Here is a 27,513-nt window from a genome sequence, read left to right on the forward strand (position 1 = left end):
GTTCCATGGTTGATGTTTATATAGATGGGCTACACTTAGGAGGAGTCAAAGAGAACAATTCTGACAAGGCAAGTTTTATTTCAAGATGTGGATCTTGTGCTTATTTTATTTTCTTTTATTTTTTTCTTAAGAAAATAATAATAATTGTATTTCAAAATACAAATTGAAATAAGCGTTAGGGCAAATTTTAAATTGCCATAAGCCATTCACCCTCCAGTAAAAAAATATTTTATACATGGAAACTAAAGTTAGACGATTGGATATTGAATTTTACGTATTTTTTATAAAAAAAAATTTTAAGATAGTCTTTTTAGTTTACTTTCACAAAATCGTCTTCAAGAAAAAAAAATGATCAAAAGAATTTTTATTAAAAAGTAAATATAAATTTATAGTCTAAAATTGACTAATCTAAACTTAGAGTTTAGAGTAAATGGATAGAGTTTTTGACGGTGGGGCTTCAAAATTTTTTAAAAAAAAATATTAAAATTTTTAAAATAAAACAGACTATTTTGATCTTTTTGAAGGCTATTTTGGTGACAAACATGTATAAAATGTTTTTTTGAGAGAGTTTCCCCAAAAATATTATATTAGAATCAAAATTTATATTAGTTCTTTAGTATAGTTAATTGATATGATTTTAATTCAAGTTTGGTTTAATTTTGGACACAGATATTATTTACAAAAAAAAATTAATATAATATTATAGCTTTTCAATATAGCTTTATGTAGTTAACTAAGTGCTATTTTAGTAAAGTTTGGTTAATTTAAGTGTATATATATAGTATCAATCGGTTTTGATTCATCTCCGATTAGTTTATAGAAATATATATTTTGGATTTTTGTTTACGTTATATCATTTTTAATTAACTATCAAGGTGGGTTTTTTTTTGATTCACCTGTTAAGAAGTTGCCAATTACGGATTGTAGCGATTGATAATTTGATATTGATACTGAATCATAAATAATTATTTTATGATTAGTTAAACATCACATCGATATGTAAGACTTGCACATGGAAGTATATGGGATAATATTGCACAGATGTCAGATCTGCAGAAAAGATTGAGGTATCAAGTATAGACAACAATGTAGCTGAAGATATGGTTTAAAAAACCAATGTAGCTTAAGAAATTAGAATTTATGGACACATGCCGTTCAAAAAAACAAAAAGCCGTTAAAAAAAAAAGAATTTATGGACACATATAAATCATCTTATCGAAGAGTACTTATGATGATGAAAAGTTATTTTTGGATAATCAAATCAACAATTTTTACAAACTTAAATTAACATTTTAGTTTAAAATCAACGTTTGATACACTCGACAGTATCAATTCGTAAGTATCTCAGTCACTTCATTGATTGTATGCTTTGACGCTACGTACTCATGCACATCCACTCCTCTCTTTTTTTTTGCTCAAACTAACAGGACAATATCTAAAGGGTTTTCTGTACGTACCGATTTTCATGGCGCTCATGATCTTGCTTTCTGTTAAACGTCATAATTTTGTTGTTTGATTCTTAAGATTGTTGCTCAAAAAGATTCTTAAGATTTTGTTTTTTTTATCTTGATACTTAAAAAATCTACGTTTTAAAAGTTATATTGGCAATGATTACTTTGCTTTCGCATAGTACTATTCTCTTTTCTATCCTTCTAATAGAACAATAGATATGAACTTAGACTACTAAAATCAGTTGGTGGATATCCGTTTTCTTATACGTATCATACCATATTTTAGATTGTGGTCAGGGATTTTTGGTTGATACTTCGATAGTATAGTATTTTTCTCGACTTAAGTTTTCTTGGCAATGGTTATATCATCTTCATATAGTCCTTTTCTTTTATCTTTACTTTGTCCAATTTCCAAATGAGATAAGTCGTTTGTCGCTTTGGGATTGGTAGATAACCTGCAAAAAAAATTATTTAATGAGAGCTAACCAGACTCCAATAATGCATTGAGATGGTGTTATCTGGTCCCAGCATATGTTATATAGTTTCTCTTTTCTTAGTCAACTGAATTAAAAAGAATTCAATAATGATAGTATACTTCATGTAGCTTGTGTGATTAATCAACTTAACAATATTTTTTTTGCTTTTGTTACAGTGTTAATACAAAATAGCGAGCTCGTATATTAAGCATAAAAAAGGAAACTGTCTTTACTACTTTGAGATTACAGGTTGAATCAAAGCTACGTATGCATCTCAACGTTTTGGCATGATGATCTATACTACACTAAAAACTATTTTTCATATGATCACTTCAAATTTTTTGAAAACTTATTTGTAAATGAAAGTACGAAACGCAAACTTTAATGAAATACGCTTTTGTAAGGTAATTGAAGTCACTGTCCTAAAGAGAAAAAGAAGATGCACAAAAAGGCCGAAAGAATATCAAAAGCTTGCAAGTGTTTTTTTGTTAATATTAAAAGCTTGCAGGAAGGGGAATTAATCTTTTTTTTTGTTTGGTGCAAAGTCATTTTCACTCTCACATTATGGCGGTGCATTGATATAAACGGAACCTTATTGATTGAAACTTTTGCAAGTCCCACCACACTTTATATACCATACTATAATTACAATTTTGCTTTTGTTTTTCTTAGGATTACATTGATTTTGCAATTGACCAAAGCTCTGAGAAAAGGTATCATAACTCATAAGTTCATCCTTGAATAGCTAACAAGCCGAAATTTTCGGTAGATGCCAATCTAACTCAAATGAAATGAAATTTTGAATTGAGATTAGGTGTCTGATTTACCTACCGTAAGAGTATAACATACAGTTAATGCTTCAGCAGACCAAGTTCTAATACATGTATGTACGTGCATGCATGTGTCCCTAAATTAGTAAAGACATTTTCTCTGTGTTAGCATTGTGTTAGTTTGTTTAGTTTGAATGTTACAAATAAGCTAACAATGCAATTTATTAAACTAGAGAAGGTTAAATCAAATTAACTGGTATGTTAAATATCTTAGTTCCGTTGTTAAAATTTCTTTGAATTATACTCAATGTAGACTGACTAAAATACAATATATGTTTCTGTTTATATATATATATATATGTATCAAAAGTTCAGATACATTTTGAAATTGATTTTCTAGTTAAGAAAAATTATAAATATTAATTCTAAGGATATAGAAATAACATGCTGACCCAAAATATTGTTTCAAAATGTGTTGCATTGAATTTGTTTGGTTGAATTGAAAATAAATTGATTGGGTGTACGTGAGCTGTAGTGTCAAGTGTACCACACAGCTTGAACGACATCCTCCACCTGATTTCAATGTGTTTATTATGGTATGTGTCTTTTCTCTGCTTCTTCTGTTCTTCACGCGTTTTTAAGGGACATTTGCTAAAACCAACCCAAATATTCAAGTCAAATGTAAAAGTGTACTTCACTTTCAGTCAAATGCAAAACCAACCTAAAGGAGTTGTGAAAGTACTATTTAACCCTTATGACCAAACAAAAAACAGAAATGTATTTTACGTTTCTATCCTTTGGAAGTCTACACGTAATAAAAGAAGTCTACATATATATAGACTTCTTACGAAATCTACCTTATAGACTTGTTTTGTAGTTTACACTCTAATTTGATCTAATAATTTAATTTTGAAAATGTATAAAAATAATTATTGTGATATTTTTAACTAATCATCAATATAATGGATAATATGAAGTAAATAAATTAAAATTTCATATAATCGAACAATTTTGAAGAATATATACTAATTTGGTTATCATGTGTTAGACTATGTTCATAGTTTAGAAACAAAAAGGTTCTAACATGTTATGTCTTTTAGTAGTTGATTTCATAGGGTTAGATTTTAGATTTTTTTTTTTTTATTAACTTAAATCTGCATATTAATGTTTAGTAGTTTATATTTTGTATAAATGAGACTTTTTGATTATCAAGCAGAACATTTAGGGTTTGAGATTTGTGGTTTAGGGTTTCGTAGACCTACAATAAAGTCTATTTATTTGAAGACGTCTTTTTCAGTCTATATTTTTCAATTTGTTTTACAAAAAATCATTATATTTAAACTAAGTTAAGTTCCTTACGAATAAAAAAGTGAAATCATATACTATAACTATTAAAAAATAAAGAAATAAATTTAATAAATCATATATTAAATTATTAAAATAATAAAGAATAAACAATAATAATTAAATTATTATAATAGACTTCCAAAAAGTCTACTATGTTATAGTAAGATCTACTCCAAAATTTTAATTTTAGTAGACTTCAAACGAAGTCTACAGTATCGTAAATCTTAACCTAGTTACATTTTTGTCTCCCTATATAAACAAAATTTATACAGTCTCTCTCTAAAGTGGCTGCACAAGTTTTTAAAACTCTTTCCCTTCTCTCTAAAACTCTCTCTTTTCTCTCTAAAATTCTCTCAATTGTTTCTAAAACTCTCTCATTATCTTCTTTTTCTCTAAAATTTTCTCAAGTCTTTCTTACAATATTATCTTGTCATTTTAGATATTATGATTCATGGTTTTTATCTTCTCCTTTAAAAAATGTAAGTTTTAGATCTATAGATTTTAAATGTGTATTTTTATGTTATTTATTTCTCACAATATTATCTTTTTTTGGTAGGTATTATCACTCATGGATTTCATCTTCTCCTCTAAAAATGTAAGTTTTAGATTAATAGATTTTAAATATGTATTTACATGTTTATATTCAAATAAATTTATAGATCAAGCTCTCTACATTAATTTGCTACTAGTTTACCTTATAAATTCTATTATGTAAAGTATTTTTAGATTTAAAATTATTTTCACATTTCAAAATATATAGATTTTTTCAGATCTGAAAATTATCAGACAGTGTAGACTTCTAAAAAAGTTTATTAAAGCTTGCAGACTTCATATGAAGTTTACTAATCCACAAAGTTTAAGCAGACTTCATTGGAAGTCTACAAAAATATGACTTTAATTTTTTTTCTATGTTTTTTAATAGTTTTATCTTATTTTGCAGGTATTTTCTTCCATAGTTGTTCTCTTCTCCTCCTAGAAATGTAAGGTTTACATCTATAGATTTAAAATATGTGTTCTAGTATTTATATTCAAATAAAGTTACATATTAAAATTCATATTAATATGTCTTTAATTTATAACTATTTTGTCTATTAAATCATATTTTTAAAAGTTTTTTAGATTTAAACTTATTTCATATTTTTAATGTATTTATTTTTCAGATCTATTTTTTTTTGATAGAGTAGACTTCATTTGAAATCTACTTAAAACTTACGGCTGGTAGACTTAAAATGAAGTCTACTAGCCTTGACTTTTAAGCATATTTCATTAGAAGTTTACTCAACTATGATTTTAATTTTTATCTTATTTTTCATAATTTTATTTTATTTTACAGGTATTCTCTTCCAATGTTTTCAAATCATCTTCCCAAAAATGTAAGCTTTCCTTTTTTTTTTTGAACAACTTTCTATATATTCATTATAAGATATTTTGTGTTTATAATAAACTAAATTTATAGATTCATACATTATCTTTTTGCTGAGTTACAAGGATGACAAAAAATCATTTTTGAAATATTTTCCAGAACAAAGTATTTTCAAATTTTCTAAATGCACATTTTTAGATATGAAAATTTTCTATTAGTGTAGACTTCAACTAAAGTCTATTAAACAATAACTTTACGTAGACTTAATAAAAAGTCTACTAAAATATGATTTCATTTTTAATCTTATGTTTTTCTCATAACTCTATCTTATTTTGCAGGTACTTTTTCCAAGACTTTATTTGAGGCATCAAGATTATGAAAAATCAAGCATACTCAAGAACACTTTTTTAATATATTGCTCTGTAATAACTTTCATAATAAAATATTAAATTTTAAATAATTTTTTAATGCCTAATCTATAAACATTGTATTCATTTTTTGTTGTTTTCACTTGTATGACATTATTAATTTTTTGTTAGATATCAATTTTTTTACAAGATCTAACAAACCAAACAAGTAAAACCACCATAAGCTAAAATAATAACTAACACACATGTGAAAAGAAGAAAATCTATACCAAATTTTCCCAAAAATTTTCAAGAGTAACACTAATCAAAACAATGTGCAATAAGTATCAAGTGTATAATTATAACACATTAAATTGTGAAATTCATCCAAGACCATTAAAAATTTACTAACATACACTGTAAAATAATTAAATCATGAAAAATATGATGAATAATACACAAATACACTTTTAATAGAATTTACGACGTAGACTTCAACTGCAGTCTACATTTGTAGATTTACAAAAACGTCTACACTTATTATCTAACATATAGTCAATCCAAAACATTTTAGTGTATTTGGCGCAAACTTGATACACAAAGGCGTACAAAGTGTGTCTTAGATAACTCGATCAATTTCCGTACTTGTCGATTATTCGTGACTGACATAAGAGGAGTATTTGCCTATTCAGAGTCATTTGCTTTAAATGATGTTTGGTAAGGAATAGGTTAGCACCATCTTCTCAATTTTGTTGTCCAGATCATAATCTTCTTGTGTCATTTCAAGAAGTTTACCATGTGTACAGCCATCATGCACAAGGAACATTCTTCAACCTTTCCGATTCTTCATCCTTTTCGAATATTTTGTCACCCAAAATGTATTTGGCCCATGCTTCACACCCGCTCTAAGTTTCCAACCACATCCTTGAATACGACACTTAGCCACATACAGAATTTTCGTTGTCTTATATGCTGAGAATGTAAATTTATATTCCACATCCACCGACTTCAGCTTTGAAACAAGCTCAGCCTTACTAGCAAAACTATAAACGAAGACTTACAAATACGTCTACAATTATTAGCTAACAACATTGTCAAATCAAATGAATTATACCTTCATAATTATAAAAAAAATTCTTTTCAAAATCACTCATACCCATTAGGATTAACTAACACACACTGTCAAACAAAAAAACTAGAAAAAAATTAATGAATAATACACAAATTCACATTTTTATAGATTTTTCTATGCAGACTTAATATTCAGTCTCTGAAGATGTAGACGTTCTTTTCAGTTTACAGATGTAGACTGTCAAATAGGTCTACTCTTTGGGTTGGTTTTTGCAATTGACTATTTTACGGGTTGTTTTCTATAGTTGAATAAAAGTTGTGATTTTGTATATGTAGACTTTCATTTCAGTCTACAATTTAAAAATGTTACTTTTTGCAATTGACCAGAATTCATCCAAGATTTGACTTTCAGAACTAGGCTTCATATGGAGTCTACATGTTTGAATTTTTTTGAAAGAGGTTAGTTTTGCAATTGACCAAGTTTGACTTCCAATCAGTAGATTGAAATGAACGTCTACGGGTGTGTAGACTTCTTGTGAAGTCTACTCTCAAATCCGACGGGTTGGTTTTGCATTTGACCAAAATAAAAAAGTAGACTTTATACGCAGTCTACATTTTTTTTTAAGATACGAAGACTGCATATGAAGTCTACAATTTAATAAATTTTTGATTGCTTTTTAAATTTTTTGGTCAAACACAAAACTAACCTATTCCACGAAGTCAAAGTTTTGGTCAAATGCAAAACTGACCTTTTATAAACTTCGTTGGCAGTCTACATTTTGTAGACTTCCATTGAAGTCTATTTTGAAAAGTCAAAAGTTCGGTCAAATGAAAAACTAACCTCTTTTAGGTAGACGTATTAGTAAGTCTACCGAAAGTTTTATTTTTGTTGTCAAAGGTAAAGACGGAGACTACTGGAGAAGTCTGCGTTAGAAAAAAAATTTGTTTGGTCAATTGCAAAACTAACCCGTGCTTTGACAAATAGACTGCATCGTAAGTCTCCACGGAGGCGTAGACATACAAAACAGTCTACCGTCACGACATAGATCTGAAAAAGAACGAAAATCATGTAAATAGTTACCTTTTTCCTGTGTAAAGCTTGTTTCCAACCTTTTCAACCGTCCAAACTCCAAATATGAGCAAAAAGAAGCATCTTTATCGATTCACTAATGAAAAAACTCGAAAATATGAAGGTTGTGATTATGAAAATGATAGTTATGAGAGTTTTTTAGATGGAAATGTAGAGGAGATGAGAGGAAATGAAGTTTTTTGGGTTAGAATGAGAAAAAAAAATGGTTGAAAATTGAATTCTAGAGCTTTAGAGCTCAAAAATGGTGGTTCATGGTGGTTGAAAAAATTGATGATGATGGTATTTTTGTAAATAAGAAGAAATAGTTAGGGTGTATTTGGTTTTTTGTTAATTTCGAAATTAATAAAAAAATAAATAAAAATGGCAATTTTGTAAATAATTTAAAAACATAAGGATAGTATGGAAATTTTATTGATGAATAGTATGGACAAAAAAAAAGGGGTTGGTTTTGGATTTGACTTGAAAATATGGGTTGGTTTTGAAAAACACCCCGTTTTTAATTATCACATTCACACCGACGCTCTTCTTTAATTTCTATTGTTTGTATCTAACCTTTCCCCAACTATTCTCTCTGTTTTGTCTCCACAAACAAATGTTAACCATAAAAAAACTATATAATGGGGTTTGCATTAATCCATAAGTTGCTAGTTGCTACTTGCTACTTATTCATAAACTATTAGACTAGCATATTAGTTTTGGATAACTCAAAAGGTGATACCACCTGTGCAAACTTACGTTCGATAAGTGTTAACTTGCTATAAATTTCCATTTCAATGGCAAATTTCAATAAGTTGTTGAAAGCATAATTAGCATATTTGTTTTGTTCAGTCTCTTAAATAGACTTGTATTTGGCACATGTACTATTTTATTAAAGGGGACTTCATTTTTTAATGAAATATACGTGATACATACTCAGTCCTGTACATACTACTGAAACAGACCTGTTTTGACATACTTATAATTCACTATATTATAAGAAATGTATGTGTACCAAAAATAACAAGAAATTGTTTCAAAGATTAAAAATCTTAGCTGGTGACTATTTCAGAAGGTAAGTCATTCATACTATCGATTGAAACATAGTTTAAGGAGATATATTTTATCTAAGTGTTTAAATTTCTATATAAATAAAAGTTCATAATTTTTTTCTGTAATAGTATTATTGTAAGATTTTTAATATTGTTTATAGAATTTTTATTATAATATATTAATTAATTGTACTGTTAAATATAATTTATTTTAAATGTAAATTTTGTCTTAGTAAATAATTTTAATAAAATTATAATTGACTATAGTCAATTATTTATGATAATAATGACTAATACTATTATATAATTAATTTCATGAAGTTATCTTCAATATTAGTTTATAATATCTTAATGTATTGGAGTGCCGCTGCCGACGTTGAAGAGACTAGAGGAGACAGACGAAGGAGATCAGAAGCCGGGAAGAGTATTGTCCGTTTAGTACGATTGCGCACTGAACACGTGGATATATATGATTGGTTATTCAGAATGAAACTGTGATTACCTTTAGTGGTGAAATCATGTGCTTATGTGACCATGTGATTTTTTTGATGTAAAGAAAGTTAATGTGGATGGCATGACTGACGATACCACGACGAGAAAAGTGGTTATGGCAGTACAAGCTTATTCACCGGATTTTACCAAATGTGTAGCAGCCGACGCCGATGGGATCAAATATCGACGTTAGTCCCATCGTCTCAACCCGTAAGGAAACAACTAATGTAGATTGTAGAGAGCTCTAGTAGCTAAAGTTGCTCTCTTTTCTTTGTGACTGCTTGTTATTCAGTGTTTTAGCTTTGTGGATGATACTACTATTAACGTAACGGTCCTATTTGGATTTCAGCTGTGTCGTGTGAGTGGGCGAAGATAAATGATATGTGCATTCTTTTCTATGGTTTCTTACATTTTATGATGAAAACATAAAAATGTGAAATTCCACTATATTAAAGTTTAAATGAAAAAAAAGAGACCAAAACTTGATATTGATATTTCTTTTCTAGTGTGACGATGAGAAAGGAATAAAACCCTATTTGCTCATCCCAGCTTGGCTTTACTAACCTTTCCTATTTTTTGACACTTAAAACACACAAAATTAAACTCTGTTATTAGATGTAAAAATATGTTAATCAAAGCTCCTCGTGGCTCCCTTCTTCTTCATTGGCTGATTCAGATTCAGAAGAATTGGTGGAGTCTGGGGACTTTGATTGTTCCTCCTCCTTGGATGCGTTTTCCTTCTTGGTTGCTTTCTCTATCTTTGGCGTTGGCTTTGGTATCCTATTAACCTTCGTCACCTATATTTTATATACATTACCCAAATTAAATGAAAATTCCTTTTTACGACTTTAATTATCAATCAAATCTCTTTTCGTGTTACCTTGTCTTGCAGAGTAAATACTTTGGCGTACACTTCATCTGACGTGAACACTGGCTAGCTCCACAGAGCACTCCTGTGACGAGAGTTTTGTGATAATTAACTCTCTTTCTCTAATTTTAAAGACGTTGAAAAGAAAGAGAAAATGAAGCAACACTCACTTTTTCTGCTCAGCTTCATTCTTCTCCAACCAGCTTTTTACTTTCTCTGCTTCCTTTGACACCTGATTCAGAAGAAAAACACGCAATTTTAGCATTGCTCGCCAACAGGTTTCGATAGCTGCGTGTGTGTGTGTTTTTACTTAAGGATGAGCTAAACAACCTGGTCGATTTTTTCTTTCGGAAGCCATGTTTTGTTCGTCTCCCACTCTTTTATGATCTGCAAATGTGGTTGAAACTCAGCCGGATTGATACCTTCTTTATCATGAGAAACTGCAAAATGTACCTCTTTCACTTCGGTTAGGTATTTTTGAGCGTATTCAACTGCTACTGGTCGTGCTGTAAGCTCCTCTGACCTGTACAGATACATATATAGCATATGGTTTGTGGGAATTTTCAGGAAGCTTAGGTTCGATCTAAGTATGAGCAGAGAACAAACCGCAAAGATATGGGGCTGCCAATGGCTTTTAGTGAGTCAAGCCGATCCTGGAACTCTGTGGCATTAGCATCCTCACCATCCATGTAAAGCCAATCTTGCACCTGAAAGCTCTTCACTGTCAAACGCTTACATTCTAACTTCTAACCCAATGACATACATAGTTCAAAAGAAAATTGATGCTTGCCTCACCAAGCTTCTCAACAAACGCCTTGCGCTCTTCTTGGGTGGAAACCTTTTCAAATTCGGGTGTTTCTAGCTGTACAATGACCAAAATATAACCAATTCTTTGAGTTTTGAGAAGAATGCTAACTAAAAACAACATAATAGATAGGGAAAGCGACGATTTTAGCAACAAAAGAACAATGTAGCCGCCGAGATAGTGATTTGTACCTTCTCTTTGGTAGCATAAACATAGGATTCAAGATTGTTTTTCAACTCAGCCGTTCTTCTTCTTTCCCTATCTTTCTTGTCCAAGGCTTCTAATTTTATCTTAGCTTCAGCAAGAGACTCTTTCGTAAACGGCGCTCCAGGTCCAACAGTTTTCTCAACTACCTAAAAGTCAAATATTCACATAAAATTGGTCAGTGATATTGACACAAAAAAAAGCTTGGAAACAATAAGCCAGAATACAAACCTTCAGAGGAACCCTGAATGTTCGCTTCTTCAGCTTTTTTTCTGTGCCCAAGTCAACCACAGCTGGTTCTTCTGTGGTTGTATTTGAAGCACTGCTGTTTTCAGCATCAGCTTGTAGCTCTTCTTTGTTTTCTTGTAAATTCTCGTCAGAGGGAGCTCCAGTAGAGGCATTCCCTGTTGTTGAGGTTGTGTTATTATCAACAGTCACGTTCTTCTTAGGAACCTCTACCCATTCTGTGATTTCAATGACAGCGTCTCCCCGATCTAGACTGAGAATCCCACTTCTACTTAAAGAGAAATGCAAATTTGCCTTGATAGGTGCTGATAAATTGCGGGAAGAGTACCTGTCCAGATCAAAAACGTTACAATTACTGGAAAAAAAATTGTTTTCTTTAAACGAAAAGCAAGTCATAAGCTCTTACTTCTCAGTTGCATCCGCCAAGCCAGATACAGAATACTGTGCAAACACAGGGGACGTAATTCCTGGGGGTAGGATATCCTCGGATTCATAAGCAAGTGACACATCAAAATCTTTGTCAAGGACAAAGGATCTGAACATCTGTGAGAGAATCAGGTACACAGTATTATTGCAAGACAGACAAACATTTTCTAAGCTTCTAAAGATTTTGAATGTGATGAAGTACCTTGCTAGGTAGCTTTTTCATCCGTGGTACGAGTTGCTGCTTTGTGCTCTCATCTTTCTTGACATTTGGACCTTCCAACTCAACTAAGAAACCATAGGGGGAACCATCACTTATACCTAGCCTACGTTTCAATTTGATACCATCGCTCAAGTTAGCAGCATGTAGTGCTGAGCCCAGGACAATAGCCTCATCAGCATCCAGATGCTTGTCTAAATCTTGCTTCCCAATAAATTCCTGGATCGTGCTCTGTAATATATAGAAGAACAAGAAAAAAAGATCAGATAGAAGGACAATTTTGAATGAAGAAGTCGATTGATTAGCTTCAAGCAGAAGAAAATTTACCTGTAGTTTGGGGACTCTAGTAGCTCCTCCTATTAGCTCCACTGCATATATATCATCAATCTTCAAACCCGAATGCTTGAGCACATCTTTTAAAGGTGTAAGAGATCTCTCCCAAAGATCTTTGCATAGTTCCTCAAACTTCTCACGGGAAATCGTGCTCCTGCAAGAAGATGTAAATTAAAATACCACGCGCATTTACAAATAAATTTGAACAATAAGTTACAACTCGAGCATGTGAAACCTTTTAGCCAAGTTTATGGTGGCCTGGGAAAATGCAGAAACCTTGATAGACTTAGTTATACCTGAAGTCACGATCGTCATGGAGAGATTCAACAGATATTGGAGCTGCAGTGTTTGCACTCAGAATTTCCTTCGTACGTTTGACTTGTTTTTTTAGTTTAGCCATTGCTTTAGGGAACTTCCTGACATCAACTCCACTAGCGAGCTGTTTATTAAACTCATCTGCAAAGTACTCTACCAAGCGCATCTCCATACTCTGTCCTCCAAGTCCCGAGTCCCATCTAACATCCTTGACCTGCATTTACATGAATATATACAACAAATAAGCAACAAAAACCAAACTAAAAGAATTACCACAACTAGGCAGAGCTTATGGCACAAAACACAATGTAAAATAACAACATTAATAACCAACCTGAAACTGGTTGACAGAAACAGTCTTGCCAAATTCCTTCTCATTATAAGCCGAGTAATAGACAAGAGCAGCATAAGTACTACTCGAACCCATGTCATAAAATACAACATGTCTCGACCCATTAGAGAAATCCTTATCAATCCCATACTGCAAAGCCGCACCGGAATGCTCATGAACGAGTGAGAGAACATTAACCCCAGCCAACTGAGAAGCCTGGATCAAACCCCGTCTCTCAGCCTGCCCAAAGTAAGGCGGAACCGAAACAACCATATCCTTCACCGGAACCTTCGCATGAAACTCAGCCAAGTCTGATCCATACCCCAAGATCATAGCCAACAACTCCTCGACCGAGTAAACAGTTGCACCATCATCAATCTTAATCCCAACCGCACCTCTTGAATCCTCCACGATATCAAACGGTAAGTAAACAGAGTCAATAAAATCCTTGACGTGTTTGAAAGGCTTCCCAACCATGTCCCTAAGCTGTGAGTAAACTTTGTTCGGGTAACGAGCTGTGATCCCTGCAGCTTCCTCGCCTAGTAACCTGTCACCAGAGTGGAATGCTACTAACGCTGGGGATTTCCTCTTGGACATCTCGTTGATGGCTACAGAGATTGGGCTCTGTCCTCGTTTCAGGTTAACTACTGCGACTTTTACCCATTCCGAACCTAGATCTACACTCGAAACCGCTGATTCCGATGGAAGAGGGAGTAATGAGAGCAATGAGAATAACACTACTAACACTGTAAACATCTTCCTCATGCTCCGATCGTTAACTCTACAGGAAAAGAACAAGCCGCAGAATTAGAACTCGATTTCGATGAATCAGCTCTGTTAAAGCTTAGCACAGCCATAACTGAGTGAAAACTAGTCAACGCAGATAGAATCGGAGACGAAACGTTTAGATTGAGCAATGTTTATCAGTAAACAAACAGGAACATTCGTAGAAGTTTCTAATGCAGGAAGAGAGATAGTACATCGAGTTGAATCTGAGAAAGTTCGATGAAAGCGTTAGTGTGAAATGAATGAGAGATATGTACCAGTTTCCGAGCTCCGATCGCATTCTCCGGGGAAAAATCGATATGGAGATTCAAAGTTTCCCGTCTGGTTCTCGAGAAAACTTGAAGGAAAGAAAAGTTAACGAACGGAGACGAGAGTGCATATATATTAACGGAAAAGAGAGTTATTAAAGGTGGTTTATTAAGAAAATGCTGAGATGGAACTGTGATTAAGAGACACCACCAATGGAAATATTCCACGTGTTAAATTTAACACGTGTTGAGATGTGAGACGCTTAGAGTGTTGGTGATTACGCTTGAGGTAGAGTGGTAGCCGCCTACTAGAATTCTGGACTCTGGAGTGTTGTTTGGCCAGGTGAAAACCTCTGGCTCAACGAGAGGGTCTAACGTACTAGTTTCAAACCTGTTCGAATTATGAGCCTGATAATATATTGGTAAATTCCAATAATTGTTTAGTCAAATAGGGGGTCTTGAGATAGGACAAAAGAATAGTTCCAATTTTGTTTTTGTTTTTGTTTTGTTTTGGATTTCAAAATGAGATAAAAACGAAAAATGTAAAGAATCAGATGAAATAACTTGATTTTACACTTGAGAAATCTGGGGAACAGGACAAAACGAAAACAATCTGTTTACGACCAAAAAAAGGAAACTAGATTTAAGGTAATATAATATGATAAAATACAAGACTGGAGATAGTTTAGAGTCGGAAAGAAACAAAGAGAGAGGTTGGTGTTATGTATGCCTATTGGATAGAAGTAACTATAAACACTTGATGAAGCAACAAGTAGCTAAGTGGGAAGCTCCTATACCTCTCATCCTCTACATGTGTTGATCAGTCTCCTTATAGCGGCTGAAACAACATAACACTTGTTATAATAAAACCATGTAGATTCTTATGGTTGTAATGTTATTATTCTCTTTCAAAGTTTCACCTACCTGGTTACAGTAACCTGCACTTGATGCAGCAAAGCCAAATATACTAGTCTGGGAAAACTTCGTCGCGCTCATTGTCAGCTGAAGACAAATATCCATGTCTAGTGATATTGTTGTTGTGGACCTCTTCTGGTATGTTGTCTTCTTCTTCATCTTCCTTCGAGGTTTTGTCGTAAGAAAAGGGTCTCTGACAGATGCAAGCCTGTGGGTACTCATGGAACTCACCCCGTCCTGGCTTGAACTCATCAGGATCACCCATGAATCCTCGCTGACAAGATTTAACTTTCTTGGCGAAAGTGTGCCACTCCATCTTTTCTCGGTCCATGAACAAAGCACTGAGCTTCTTTGCATTCGGCCTGATGGTCCTCTTATGCCCCATGTACCTCCTGCAATCACAAAGTGATCAATCTCACGTCTGATGGGGTTAAGTGGACTAATAATGGGAACAAGTAGAAAGGCTTTGTTTACCTTCGGCCTGCAAGAATCTTGGCCATGTTTCCATTATTGTTAGTGATAAAGACATCACTTTCGTCGCTGACAATGTAGTCAATGGCGGCAAGGCGTGAGGAAAAGGGAAGCAAAGGCTTGAGCTCATCATTGGCAAGCATTTCCTTGGTGTAGAAGTTTGGAAACAGCTCTCTGAGTGGACTCAGTGTCTTCTCACCACCATATATCTCTCCAGACGCAACGTAGATGTACGTGTCATTGGCGAAACCGAGAGCGCGTAGCATTAAGCCCACTTCGTGAGGGGTAAGAGGGCATTTCCCACGCTTTCTTTCCTCCAGAGGGTCCAGATCCTGCAAGTGATTTGCTTAGTGAGATATAGAAACTTCAAAACAGCTTAAACACAAGTAAAAGAGATTAGTGAACTTACAGGCAATGTATCCCATCGCTTTCGTATCTCTGCAAGCTCAGCTCGCTCTTTTTCACCTCCGCCAAAGTCACAACCAGAGAAGGCTAGCATGTCAGGCTCAAACCTGCAGTTTACAGATGTATACTTATGTACATAACAAGATGAAAAAAATCAGAGAAGCAATCTAACGTGGACTAATTATACCTCAAGTGGACAGCAATAAAACGATTGGCCATCTTTCTCATCCTCTTGACCACTTTCATCCCAACTGATTGTATTCGCTTTGTGAATCTTAAGGCATGGTAGTTGACCCTGCAGCGCAGCTTCTGCATGTCTTCGTCTAGATCATTTGCTAGTCTGTAGTCGAACTTTGTCAGTTGTAACACCTGCAAGATTTAACAACAGACAAAAATATAATGGGGAATAATATGATTAAAGTAATACAATTTGATTCTTAGGTGAAGCAGGCTTACATGTCTCCTGGAGAGAATAGGCAATACTTGGTCGAGATAATACTCAGGAGTAGACTTTCGAGGCACACGCATGGTATAAGGAGGTTTCTCCATGGACCGCATGACTCTGTCAGGTACTCTCTTTACTATAGTCACATCTTTTGTGAGGGAAGCGATGAACCAGTTAACATCAAAAATATCATTAAAGTCACTGCACACAAAAAAAAGACATTTTCAGTAAAAGATTGTGTCACAAACAGATTCAGATGAAGTTACCAAAACATGCTGAAAGTTACCTGTCATCTTTCCAATAAGAATGGTGATCCAACTCAGGTACAACTAAAGTAGCATTAAGAATCCGTGCAACAACCACCGCATCTGTTATCTGCTCATAAAAATAACACTTAGTTTCCTAAAAAATTGTAATGAGCATGTATACTCAATTGGGTATATCCTGACACATTTATTCTTTATCACTTACTCCTGTTCTTTGCTGGTTCAAACCCCCACTAGCCGCAATCAGCAAATACCCATTAGAACGGTGCTCCTGGACCGCAGCTGCATGCCCAAACCAAGATGTAAAAACAAATGTGAGAAGAAACTTTAACTACACAGCAGATTTTCAAGAAGTATTAAGCCCAAATTAGCATTTGTAAGGAAGCAAATTGTGCTTTTAACCAATATAAAAAAGAGGGTAGGTAGAGCCAAACTTGCTAGTAGATCAATAAAGTCTCAGACTTTTCCTACTAGAATCCAAGAATCAATTTGGAAAAAGCACTAAAAAGTTTCACTTTTCTGACACTTACGTGGGAAGTTCCTTCCTCTTTCACTGCATCCATAGAAGAACTTCGAATATTTCGACTTCCATACATCAATTGGTTCCCTACGGCTCATATCCTGAAACAAAAAAATCCAAATTTTCAAGAATCAGTTAGGACAAAACAGTGACTACCTCAGTGTAAGTAAGAAACGCTTAAGGGTTACCAGTAAGCTCCGTTTGCTTAGTTGCTGAGAGTACCACTCGAGGTGGGAGACAACATGACCGGTGAAGAGTGAGATGACCCCTAAGGTGAATAGCATGAACCCACAAACCCATGTCCACATTACGGTTCTCTTGGGCTGGCCCGAGAAAGATCGCCACTTCCATAGCGCGCTCTTGTTTCCGCCGCCGTTGAGCTGAGGCGAGCTCGTCGTTACGAGCCTCCCGCTCGACCTCCACACCTCGGCTAGGCTCATTGATTCAAATGACTTCTCACCACCAATTTCATCACTGATTTTACCGAAATGCCATTCCCCCTCTCTCCCCGATGCGATGGAGATTCTCGGGGAACCACTGAATCTGGTTCAAATCGAGGGTTCAGGGGGTGCCCTAATCGGAGGTTAAACAGATCGGAGGGTTTTGAGAAAGTGTGCAAAGAAAATATAAGGGAAAGGATCTCTCTTTCTCTCTCTCTGAAAGTTTGAGAGTTTTCGAAATGGTGAAGACGGAGAACTAGAAGAGACAGAACAGAACAGGCGTAGCCTTTTTGTCCTAATTTTATTCACCTGGACTAATTACATTTGTTAACTACACAAATCACGATAACCAAATTACAGTGAAAACCGAAATTAACTCTGGTATTAAACCGGTTTCTACGCCACTTGACAGTTGTGATTTGCTTTAAAGGCTTGTTGGTTTATTTCAACTACAACAATTACTCTCAACTTTACTTCGACGTCACATTCTGTTAAAAATATAGTATGTCCGCGGATCCTTTTTTTTTAATATTAGTGGTTCCGGGAGCCTCCAATTTGGTTAATAATATTTCAAGTATATATATTACAACTCTTTATAAGATCTATTTTAGATTTAAAATTATTTAATAATAGTTCTAGTTCAGTTATTTTCAGTAAATCAAAATAAATAAAACTAAATATTTGTAGTAGTTATTTAAGTTTTAATTATTCATTTTAAATACTAATTTATATATTTTTTTGGATCAGAATTTTAAGATTTGTTTCTCATATTTTTAGGTTTTGGATATCCATTCAAATTCGGAAGGTTTGATACAAAATTTGAGCTCTTTCGTTTGGTCCGTTTGGATTCAGCTAGAGTCTCAGTTACTGAATATTAAGGTTTAAAATTTTGAAGTAAGATTCTTTTTATATATTTTAACCAAAAAAAGATTCTTTTATATACCTTTTTTTTTGTTCAAAAGATTCTTTTATATACCTATATGTAAATAGCTAAAGAAATTTAACGGTTAACAAAAAAATACTTATAAGAATATACAGTAATGTTTCTTCTTTCATGTCTTTTTGAACATAAGTGAAAAAAAGATCGAAGAAAGCACAGATGTACATGAGAATCTGTAAAATCAGTAGCGAATTGAAAGGTAGTTGTGATGGGGTCACGTGATATAATATCAACCACGTGTCCGCCGCAATTCCACCGGCAAGTTATGATCACACGATAATCAAACCAAACGAAAATATGACGAATTTAAACGAAGATATTAAACCGATTTATGCACACCAACTTGGCTTTTTTTAGCATATCAAGCTGGTTTTATTTAGTTCCATGATTGGACCACTGATCAACGTCCTGATATGCAGCTTAATTAATGTGATCACGTTATGTAGCGCATGCAATGATTAATTAAGCTATCAATTAATTAGCATGGTTTATAATTCGTTTTGTCAGAATTTTGGTGACACGCTGTCACTACCAAAGGAAAGTCAAATGTATTTTTATAACAAATAGTCAAATGTCTTAAGAAACAATAATGAAGAACAATTTATGAAGAAATTAAAGACGTCATAAATTAAATTGCCTCTAATTTCTTGGGTTCTGTAATCACAATAACACAACCAAAACTAGAAATCTCTAGAGGCCATAAGACCAACATTATCGGGCGTCCTTAGCCTGATTTCTAAGGAATATTGGACCAAAATTAAATCAAAAAGGCTTAAATTACAAAGAAACGGAAGTCCATTGTCCTTAATTAAGAAGTTTTGTCGATGGTCCTTAATGCCAGCTGGCTGAATGCGATTGGGTGTGGAAGTGGTGTAGGGCAATGTCGTTTTACCGTCTGAAAATCAATTGCATGTTCTCCTGACTCTCTCTCTCTCGGCGGAGAAAGAGATCGACAGAGATCGTCCCCCCTATTTCATCCCGATTTCAAAATCCTCTGGGGTATTTCGCTCCCTCCACACCGATCCGTTGTCTCACCGAAAGCTTCTCCACCGATTTCAATCGAAAAGATATGTCTTCCTCATCCGCTTTGAGATTATGTCGTTGTTATTGTCGCTCTACCTCTCGTTGGAACGGTGTGCTTGTAGCTTAAACAATCTCATACATGCTTCCTCGGGATTCCTTGAGAGTTCAACGGCTTCAGTCGTTGATAATGGCAAGGGGGTTGAACTGTGGAAGGAGAACGGACACCCTTCTCCTGTTTGGTTGAAGTTAATGAGGTTTGTTTAGCTTTTCTCAACACTTAAAAATCAAAAAGCGTTCTGATATTTTCTTGTATGTTTATGTTACAGGGATATAGTAGCTGGTCTAGTTCATTTGCATGATATAGGAATCATACATAGAGATCTAAAGCCTCAAAATGTGTTAATTGTTAAGAACAATTCATCTCTATGCGCTAAGCTATCAGATATGGGTATTAGAAAATGTTTGCCAGCTGAGACAAGTGCCCTGACTAGAAACTCAACTGGTAAGAATCTTGGATGATACAATATAGTAACTTAAACATAAAATGATACTATTTTCTTCTTTGTAATGATAGGTTCTGGAAGTTCTGGGTGGCAAGCACCTGAGCAACTCCGCAATGAGCGGCAAACAAGAGCAGTTGATCTCTTCGGTTTGAGGTAAAGAAATAAATCATCTTCTCTCTATGGTCTCTGTTCATCTATCTATATAGGGTTAGTGTATCAAGATTTACTTTTGGTTTGTGAAAATGCAGACCAAGAGCACAAGAATTTACTTTTGGTTTGTGAAAACGCTGACATGAGACTGTCTTTTCTCCGGGACGCAAGCGATAGGGTCGAACTGGAGAACCGAGAAGAAGGGTCACAGCTCTTGGCTGCGCTTGAAAGCACAGTGGCGGTGACTCTAAACGGGCGGTGGGATGAGAAGTTGGATGGTATATTCCTAGACAACATTGGGCGTTACAGGTGATACAAGTTTGATAGCATCAGAGACTTGTTGAGGGTGATAAGGAACAAGCTGAATCATTATAGAGAGCTTCCTGGTGAGTTACAGGAACTACTTGAGAGTGTTGTAATGTATATAGGGTGATAAGGAACAAGCTGAATCATAACACATTCGTGACTGATGTGTTATTGTATGTTGTTGTAATTGGACGACCTGTTGTTTTAGCAAGTTGGTTTTTTCATCTAGATGCATAAACCAATTTCAATCTAGATGCAAAGTTGACGAGGAAGGGAGAAGTTGCTTCTTGTCCAAGCAGCTTTTTTTTTAACCACACCCAAACGCCCAAATTAATTTACTAAGAGACAACAAAAAGTTCTACCAATAATCTACATTTTTTGGATTGTCTCTTACCTTTATCTCTTAACATAAAAATAATAATAAAATAAGCTAAGGACTTAAAATTAGTCCTACCAATAATGTTGCTCTAAGAAAGTTAGCGATTAAATGCGATCTTTAGGTTGACCTTTCATATATTCTCTTGCCTCTGATTTTTTCGGCCAACTTGGTCTTTAGTTTGTGGTAACTTGTATAAGTGTTTATCCTGTCGTGCTTTTTCCTTAGATTTTGAGACTTGGAATCTGAGTGGGATTGTGGGTGAGTGCGGTTTCCTATAGGCTTCAGGCGATTTTCAACTTTTGGTATATATCCTTTTTGTTCATGTAGTTTCTTCCTCCATTTTAGTTCTTTAGTGACCACTGCGTTCGGTTTTGGTTGCACAAAGTTGAATCCAAATTAGATACGGTCTCTTTTCGGGTCGTGTGGTCAGTTCGTGTGATGATTTCAGAAATTCCTTGCCTACCTCTTCTTATTCTTGCTGGTGATGATGATAGGTTTTGAAGAAATCTTTTACCTCTGGTCGTGGTCTTGGTGACCCAACAGCCGTTTTCATTTGTGACGGGGTGTACAAGTGGTGTTCGGTAAAGTTCCATGGTGATTAGGATGTTATGATACCGTTGAAGTTGTTGTAGGTAGCGCCGCGGTGTTATGTTAAATGGTGTTTGAAGTCTTCACCAATTTGGATTATGGTTTTATGTATAGGATGTTGGAGTTAGCTTGAAGAAAGCTTGAGGTGCAAGATAGTCTTTTCCTAGTTGATAAACACAAAACATATTATGATCATTATCCATTAAACTAATCCGGCCATGAAACACAGGATGTGTTTACTCCGGCCATGAAACACAGGATTTTTGGCTAGTTGTATCGCTGACTTGTTATCAACACGTAGAGTCACCCGTCGGCTTTCCTTGTTCACGACTTCACTCAGCAACTCCTGCTACCTGATATATGGTGTTTTATACATCTTGTATATATGCTTTTAAATTGGTTTTCAAGTCTTTATCGAGTCTTCCTAGTCCTTTTCGAGTCATTACAGGTCTGGAGTTGCATTGGATGGGAGATGAACCAGCTGGAACAAAAGAGGCAGAAAACAGTGCAATTTGGTGATTTTCACGCAGAACAGTCTTGATGACTGTTCTGGATAGCGGAGCAACCCGAGTGACTGTTCCGAGGGAGTGTTCCAGCGGCAGAGATTTTTAAGGAAACAACAACTTATTTCGGGATTTGCCCTAATCTCTCTATTTTCTCTCCCAGCCGCCTGTGGTTTTGATATATCTTCTTTTTCTGTTTTTCCTTATGATACTACGCTGTTTTTGGGAGAAGAAACCAGACCTTAGAGTTGGAGACTTGTGATTTGATACTTTGTAAAGGGAGAAGGCTCCTTCTCTCTCACCATAGAGAAGAACCCTCTGAACCCTTATTCTATTTTATCTACACATGTTTTATTCAGTCTTTGTCTCTGTGTTTTCTTGCTCCATGGCTGAGTAGTCAGCTTGCTTAGTCTAGGGTGTTAGGGTGTTAGATCTGTGAGCTTGACATAAATAAGTTATAAATCGATTGTCTTCATTCACTGTTGTTCTTAAGGCTTGCATCAAGTTAACCACTTAGTGCCTGATTCTAGGTTTAATCTATTCATCAAAAGTGTTATAGGTTGCTAGACATAACTTTGAATGAGCATTGCATCCCTAACCAGCGAAAGTAGATGTTAGGGTGTTTTGTGAACATATCGGACTTGACCTCTATTGCTTGTTGTCGCATCTTGATCCAAACGAGAGTTTAGGTATCAAGATCGATCAGCATAGGGAGCAGTACCACGACAGTGGACTGTTCTACTTGAGTGATCCGAGTTCTAGACTGGTCTTTAATCGAACTTGAATAATTGTTTGGCTCACACTTGTTTAACACCCGACCAAACCACCCTAGGCTAGCATTTTAATCATCTGAAATCTTTAATTAATCTTATTACTTGCTTGTTACGAAACCTTAATCTCAAAACCCCATCATTGTTTTAGCTAAGTATTGATCCCATAAGGATAAAGTGTAATTGTTGGTCTTTGTGGATTCGATCCTAAAGTGCTACATCGACATACCATTCGATTGTGGTAGTGTGCACATTAGGTTATTTGGTGTGCGTATACACGTAATATCAATTCCCCCAGACTTAGATCCTTGTTTGTCCTCAAACAATGTCAAGTATCAAGAACAGGGAGAAAGGTTTGAAAGTGTGGGAACTCTCCTATTCTCAGCAACCATACTTTAACCACGAATCTCTGAACCATACAAGCAGTAAAACTAGGACAACACACCCTTACCGGAACCCCACTGACTGCTGTTCAAAAATCGGCTCCATACTCTTCATCTCAAACCTGAAAAAGCAACACTATCGAGACAGAACTCCCTACATTCATTTAAGAGTAGCGTGAGCTTCTCATCACAGGCATCATTCAGGGTAGACGGTCTAGGTGTGGAACAGGCTATTTAATGGTGGAGTTAAGAGTGTTTAGGGGCTACCATTTCATTGAAGAGGATGCAGGATATCACACAAAATGGCAAGAGAGGATAGATCCATTGATGTCCACAGCCTCTACTCGTTTTTGCTCTATCTGGTGCGACTGTTCTGATGACGGAACAGGCAACTGATTGTTCTGCTTTCTACTTTCCTCTACACACTCTTCAATACTTGGTACCAACTTCTTGCTCGACCTTTCCAGTGGCTCCATGTTTCTTTTCTTTCTTCCCCTTCTCCATCACATTAATCTCGTTTTTTTTTTTTTTTTTTTTTTTTTGAAGACTGATATGGTGATGTGACGAAGAAGGAGGTAATACATGATCGTTCTGAGTGCCACTGGTGGTTCTGATTTTGCAACCATTCTGGTTCTCCACCCCTGCTCTTGCGCAGTTCATTGGTTATGGAGCAGTTGCTCCCTTAATCTGCTTGTTCTCCTTTCTGACTGGATTTCTGCAGCAGTAACGAGTAGCAGGCTGCGTTGATCCTTTCCTTTCCGACCTTTTTGCACATATCTGCACATATGACACTGAAAAACAAATGCATGAAGGTGGAATAAAGGCTAAGGTGCAGGGTGGGAACTAGCTAAAGATGAGCTAGCCACTCAGGATCAGCAAGATGGATAAAACGGATAAGAAGTCCTGAGTGTGTACTCGTTTCCCTGATCTAATGCCCATAACAAGAAGAATTTCAGTCAAGATTAGGTTCAAGCAAGGTGGAGTTAAGTCTACCCAATGTAACCTGATCGGCTGAGAACTTCTGGAGAATCAAGTGAGATATGTCAGGGTGTTCCAGGTCCACATGTGTGTCTTTCGCCACTGCTAAGGTCACTGAATAAGATAACTAAAGCACGAGGTGGTCAGTGATCAACACAGAAAAAGATCCTAATTCCCACAAAGTTTTGAATGACTCAATAAAAAATGGACTCAAATTGACCCAAAAGAAAAACAAAAAAAAGAAACGAGTTAGTAAACGACGAAAACCCTCCCCCAGACTTACTTCACAACGTCCCTGGTGTGAAAATAAATCAGAGAGAAGGTGAAATCAAGAATAAACATTTTTTTTTTGTTCGAGATACTTACTTGGCGCGGAGCAGCCTGACAGAGCAAGACGCGGTTGCTCCAGCAAAGGATGCTCTGGAATGAGAGCAGCCAGCTGCTTGCTCCAGTCAAGGGTCTCGGATTTTCTGATTTATGACCTGAGACTCAACAAACTAAAAACAAAAATAAGTGAAAAAGAAAATCCTAATGTTAATGACACTCACCAGTGGGTTGCCTCCCACGAAGCGCTTGGTTTAAGTCTCTAGCTTGACTTGGTGACTGGGATCAGTCGGATTGAGCAGGAGGGCCTGTTCCAAAACAAGCTCCACAATCAGACATGTTCAGCTTCAGAACTCTGCTCAGCAACCCTTTCACAGCAGCGTCTCCTTTCTCCTTCAGCTCATGTGTGAGAATGGCTCTGACTTTAGAGAACGGTTTGGAGGTACCCTTTCACTTTACCTCATACTCAATGGAGTTCTCATCACACTTGAGAGGTATCAAAGTCATTGTAGGATCTCCCTTGACCCTTTTCTTCTGGACTTTTTGTTTCACCCTTGAATTCCCTCTGAATTTAGTAGGATCAGTGCTAGGATCTTCATCAGAAAACAGCCTGCTCTCACCCTTATCACCATGCTCTTTCTCTGGAACAACCTTCAGCTTTTCTACATCAAACACTGAGATGCAAGAGGCGTGTGATGAGGAAGATCTGGTGGGTACAGCCTTGTAAAAAACTTTCTTGTTGATGTGGGAGAAGCAGACTCTCTTGTTGGGCATATCGATGGTAGCTCCAACAGTAGCCATGAATGTCCTTCCAAATATCAAAGGCATCTCATGATCCTTGTTCATCTCAACAACTTGAAACTCAGCAGGAACAACGCATTCCCCTACTTGAACATTAAGGCTGCGGATGGTTCCATATGGGACTGCTCTGGAAGAGTTTGCAAAAGTCAGGGTCAGCTGAGAACGCTCAACATTAGCAATACCCAAATCGTCTACAATAGCCTTTGAGACGAGATTCACACAAGAACCAGAGTCACAAAGAGCGTCCTTGAAGGTTGTTCCTGCGATGGAACATGGGAAAACAAACTTTCCAGGATCATCAACCTTAGGCAATACCTTCAGTGCTGGTGTAGACAGTGCTTTGGTATAGAGGACCTTGATCTCCTCTTGAGTCTCTCTACAGTTTTTAAAGAACTGGAGCAATGGACGAATCTGCAGTGCATCTTCAAATGCAAGTTCTTTAGGAAGCCTTCTCACCACCTTGTTAAAACCTATCAGCTGCTCTTCACTAATGGGATCCATCAGATGTCTAGGTGGAATTGGATAGGGAACCTTGGAAACATATACTCGAGATGGTGGAGTCTCGGCAAGTTCGCTAGAAGCAGTCACTCCAGAGCTAGAAGACTGCTCTGCTCTCTCTTCTGCGCCTGGAGCAGTCTCAGCGAACGGATGCTCTATTGCATTACAGTGCTCAGTCCTAGGATTTTTATCAGTTCTTCCAGGGAGCGTCTCTTGTTGCCTCTTGACACTCTCAGCTGTTTGAGCAAGCTGAACATCGATCTTTCTTATATGGATCGCAAGATTGTCATACTTGTTATTCAGCTCAGTGAACATGTTGCCCATCCTGGTGTCTATTTCCGTGGTTACCTGATTCAACGCCTTGGCCTGAACCTGCTGACCCTGCAACAGCTGTTGCATCATCATACCCAGACCCTTCAGCTCATCTGGTTGACTGTTCCCGGTAGCTAGAACAGCATGCGGATTGCTCTGCGGTTGTCGCTGGTTCTGGTTCTGAATATGTCCGGCCGTAGGTTGTTCCATGCTGAAGACGTGCCCTTGGTTGTTTTTCAGTAGCTGATCAACCTTGGCAGTCAGCTCATCTATTTTCTAGGCGTCAGAACTGTTCCCTTTCATGGAGCAATCACTCTCCTCTTTCTTATTAGCTGAGCTAGCAGCCATGTTCTCAATCAGCTTAAACGCTCCAGCAGTGGTTTGAGTCATGAAATCTCCATTGCTCGCGGAGTTTAGAGCACCTTGGTATTTCCAGTCCACTCCATCATAGAAAATGTCCAGGAGATAATCATCATCAAATCCATGGTGAGGACATTCTCTGCGATAGTCATTGAAGCGCTCCCATGCGTCGCAGAAAGGCTCATCAGTGAGCTGCTTGAAGGAGGTGATCTTGTTCCTCAATGCAGCTGTTCTCGCCTTAGAGTAGAAATAACTGAGGAACGCTGATCGGACCTGTTCCCATGAAGTGAGAGAGCCGGTAGGGAGAGAGTTCAACCACCGTGCAGCTTTTCCATCAAGAGAGAATGGGAATAACATGCACCTGATGTAATCTGGTGGAACACCATTAGCGCGAGTGAAACTACAGACTTTTTCGAAGCTCTCAATATGCTCCTTTGGAATTTCTGTAGAGAGACCAGAGAACACCTTTCTCTGTACTAGACCGATCAAATCAGGCTTGATCTCGAAGTCCTGTCTGGTGCAGAGTGGAGGAACAATGGCAGAGCGCGTAGTAGGGATGTTACGCGGAAGGTTTCTCTGCCCGATTGGAACAGTCTGCGCCTGTTGTTCCTGCCGCGCGAGAGCAGCCTGTTCAGCAGCATCCTGCTGAGCCTGGATGGTCTGCTGCATTTGTTGCATCTGCTGCTGCATGAGTGCCATAGCCGCAGCGAGATCATCCTGATTGGCGTGATCACCCATAGTGGTGTCAGTTTGCCTTGGCTGTTGACGATTTGTTCTTTCTAACCTTGCTAGCTCCTGGTTGGTAAATGTAACAAACTCTCCTTGTGCGTTTCTCCGAGTATGTCTACTGGTCATGCACCTGGAACATTAGATGCAACAAAAAGGATAAGGCAAGTTAGAGGTCTTAGACTAAATAAATAACCGAAAAATAAAGGTAAAAAGATGGTCCCTGGCAACAGCGCCAATTTGATATTACGTGTATACGCACACCAAATAACCTAATGTGCACACTACCACAA

At 36.3% G+C, this 27,513-nt stretch overlaps 3 protein-coding genes and 1 non-coding gene across 6 annotated transcripts; 2 read left to right on the forward strand and 2 right to left on the reverse strand.

Moving 5' to 3' along the window:
* Positions 1–9,867: 9,867 nt before the first annotated feature.
* Positions 9,868–14,364, reverse strand: LOC106437382 (heat shock 70 kDa protein 17). 3 transcript variants are annotated; one of them, XM_048768463.1, is made up of 15 exons: positions 14,224–14,363; positions 13,184–13,961; positions 12,831–13,063; positions 12,529–12,688; positions 12,187–12,432; positions 11,965–12,101; positions 11,544–11,886; positions 11,300–11,461; positions 11,094–11,165; positions 10,910–11,010; positions 10,757–10,826; positions 10,634–10,690; positions 10,474–10,535; positions 10,316–10,388; positions 9,868–10,232 (listed from the first exon to the last, which is right to left on the reverse strand). In XM_048768463.1, the coding sequence occupies exons 2-14, from the start codon at positions 13,943–13,945 to the stop codon at positions 10,370–10,372; spliced, it is 2,424 nt and encodes an 807-aa protein (XP_048624420.1). In that variant the 5' UTR covers positions 13,946–13,961; positions 14,224–14,363; the 3' UTR covers positions 9,868–10,232; positions 10,316–10,369. The 3 variants fall into 3 exon arrangements, with proteins under 3 accessions (XP_048624420.1, XP_048624464.1, XP_048624435.1); XM_048768507.1 differs by lacking the exons at positions 9,868–10,232; positions 10,316–10,388 and having other exon boundaries at positions 11,099–11,165; XM_048768478.1 differs by lacking the exons at positions 9,868–10,232; positions 10,316–10,388; positions 10,474–10,535 and having other exon boundaries at positions 10,628–10,690; positions 11,099–11,165; positions 14,224–14,364.
* A 405-nt stretch (positions 14,365–14,769) lies between these two features.
* BNAA01G17130D (O-fucosyltransferase 29) lies at positions 14,770–17,974 on the reverse strand. The gene is made up of 10 exons (XM_013786269.3): positions 17,425–17,974; positions 17,247–17,337; positions 16,922–16,998; positions 16,737–16,825; positions 16,462–16,651; positions 16,193–16,374; positions 16,010–16,112; positions 15,604–15,932; positions 15,139–15,521; positions 14,770–15,052 (listed from the first exon to the last, which is right to left on the reverse strand). The coding sequence occupies exons 1-9, from the start codon at positions 17,674–17,676 to the stop codon at positions 15,182–15,184; spliced, it is 1,653 nt and encodes a 550-aa protein (XP_013641723.1). The 5' UTR covers positions 17,677–17,974; the 3' UTR covers positions 14,770–15,052; positions 15,139–15,181.
* A 198-nt stretch (positions 17,975–18,172) lies between these two features.
* LOC106437438 (serine/threonine-protein kinase/endoribonuclease IRE1b-like) lies at positions 18,173–22,426 on the forward strand. The gene is made up of 4 exons (XM_013878333.3): positions 18,173–19,893; positions 19,966–20,141; positions 20,214–20,295; positions 20,391–22,426. Exons 1-4 carry the CDS (start codon positions 19,712–19,714, stop codon positions 20,422–20,424), a joined length of 474 nt encoding a protein of 157 aa, XP_013733787.1. The 5' UTR covers positions 18,173–19,711; the 3' UTR covers positions 20,425–22,426.
* Positions 22,427–26,612: 4,186 nt separating this feature from the next.
* LOC125579306 lies at positions 26,613–26,719 on the forward strand. The gene has a single exon (XR_007317293.1). It is a non-coding gene; the product is annotated as a small nucleolar RNA R71 (small nucleolar RNA).
* The last annotated feature ends 794 nt before the right edge of the window (positions 26,720–27,513 follow it).

Source organism: Brassica napus, chromosome A1 (genome assembly GCF_020379485.1).
Source record: "Brassica napus cultivar Da-Ae chromosome A1, Da-Ae, whole genome shotgun sequence".
Lineage (NCBI taxonomy): Eukaryota > Viridiplantae > Streptophyta > Magnoliopsida > Brassicales > Brassicaceae > Brassica > Brassica napus.

What these genes read in the sequence shown, in the direction of transcription:
- LOC106437382 (XM_048768463.1), bottom strand. Translation starts at nt 13,945, where the DNA reads ATGAGGAAGATGTTTACAGTGTTAGTAGTGTTATTCTCATTGCTCTCA. An exon ending in CATTCAGGGTTCCTCTGAAG is followed by an intron (nt 11,462 to 11,543) that starts GTTTGTATTCTG and finishes TTTGACTTTTAG; the next exon opens with GTAGTTGAGAAAACTGTTGG. An exon ending in TTGTTGAGAAGCTTGGTGAG is followed by an intron (nt 11,011 to 11,093) that starts GCAAGCATCAAT and finishes AAGAGCTTTCAG; the next exon opens with GTGCAAGATTGGCTTTACAT.
- BNAA01G17130D (XM_013786269.3), bottom strand. Translation starts at nt 17,676, where the DNA reads ATGAGCCTAGCCGAGGTGTGGAGGTCGAGCGGGAGGCTCGTAACGACG. An exon ending in TTTATTGCTGTCCACTTGAG is followed by an intron (nt 16,113 to 16,192) that starts GTATAATTAGTC and finishes TGTAAACTGCAG; the next exon opens with GTTTGAGCCTGACATGCTAG. An exon ending in AAGATTCTTGCAGGCCGAAG is followed by an intron (nt 15,522 to 15,603) that starts GTAAACAAAGCC and finishes TTGTGATTGCAG; the next exon opens with GAGGTACATGGGGCATAAGA.
- LOC106437438 (XM_013878333.3), top strand. Translation starts at nt 19,712, where the DNA reads ATGTCGTTGTTATTGTCGCTCTACCTCTCGTTGGAACGGTGTGCTTGT. An exon ending in GTTTGGTTGAAGTTAATGAG is followed by an intron (nt 19,894 to 19,965) that starts GTTTGTTTAGCT and finishes TTTATGTTACAG; the next exon opens with GGATATAGTAGCTGGTCTAG. An exon ending in CCTGACTAGAAACTCAACTG is followed by an intron (nt 20,142 to 20,213) that starts GTAAGAATCTTG and finishes TTGTAATGATAG; the next exon opens with GTTCTGGAAGTTCTGGGTGG.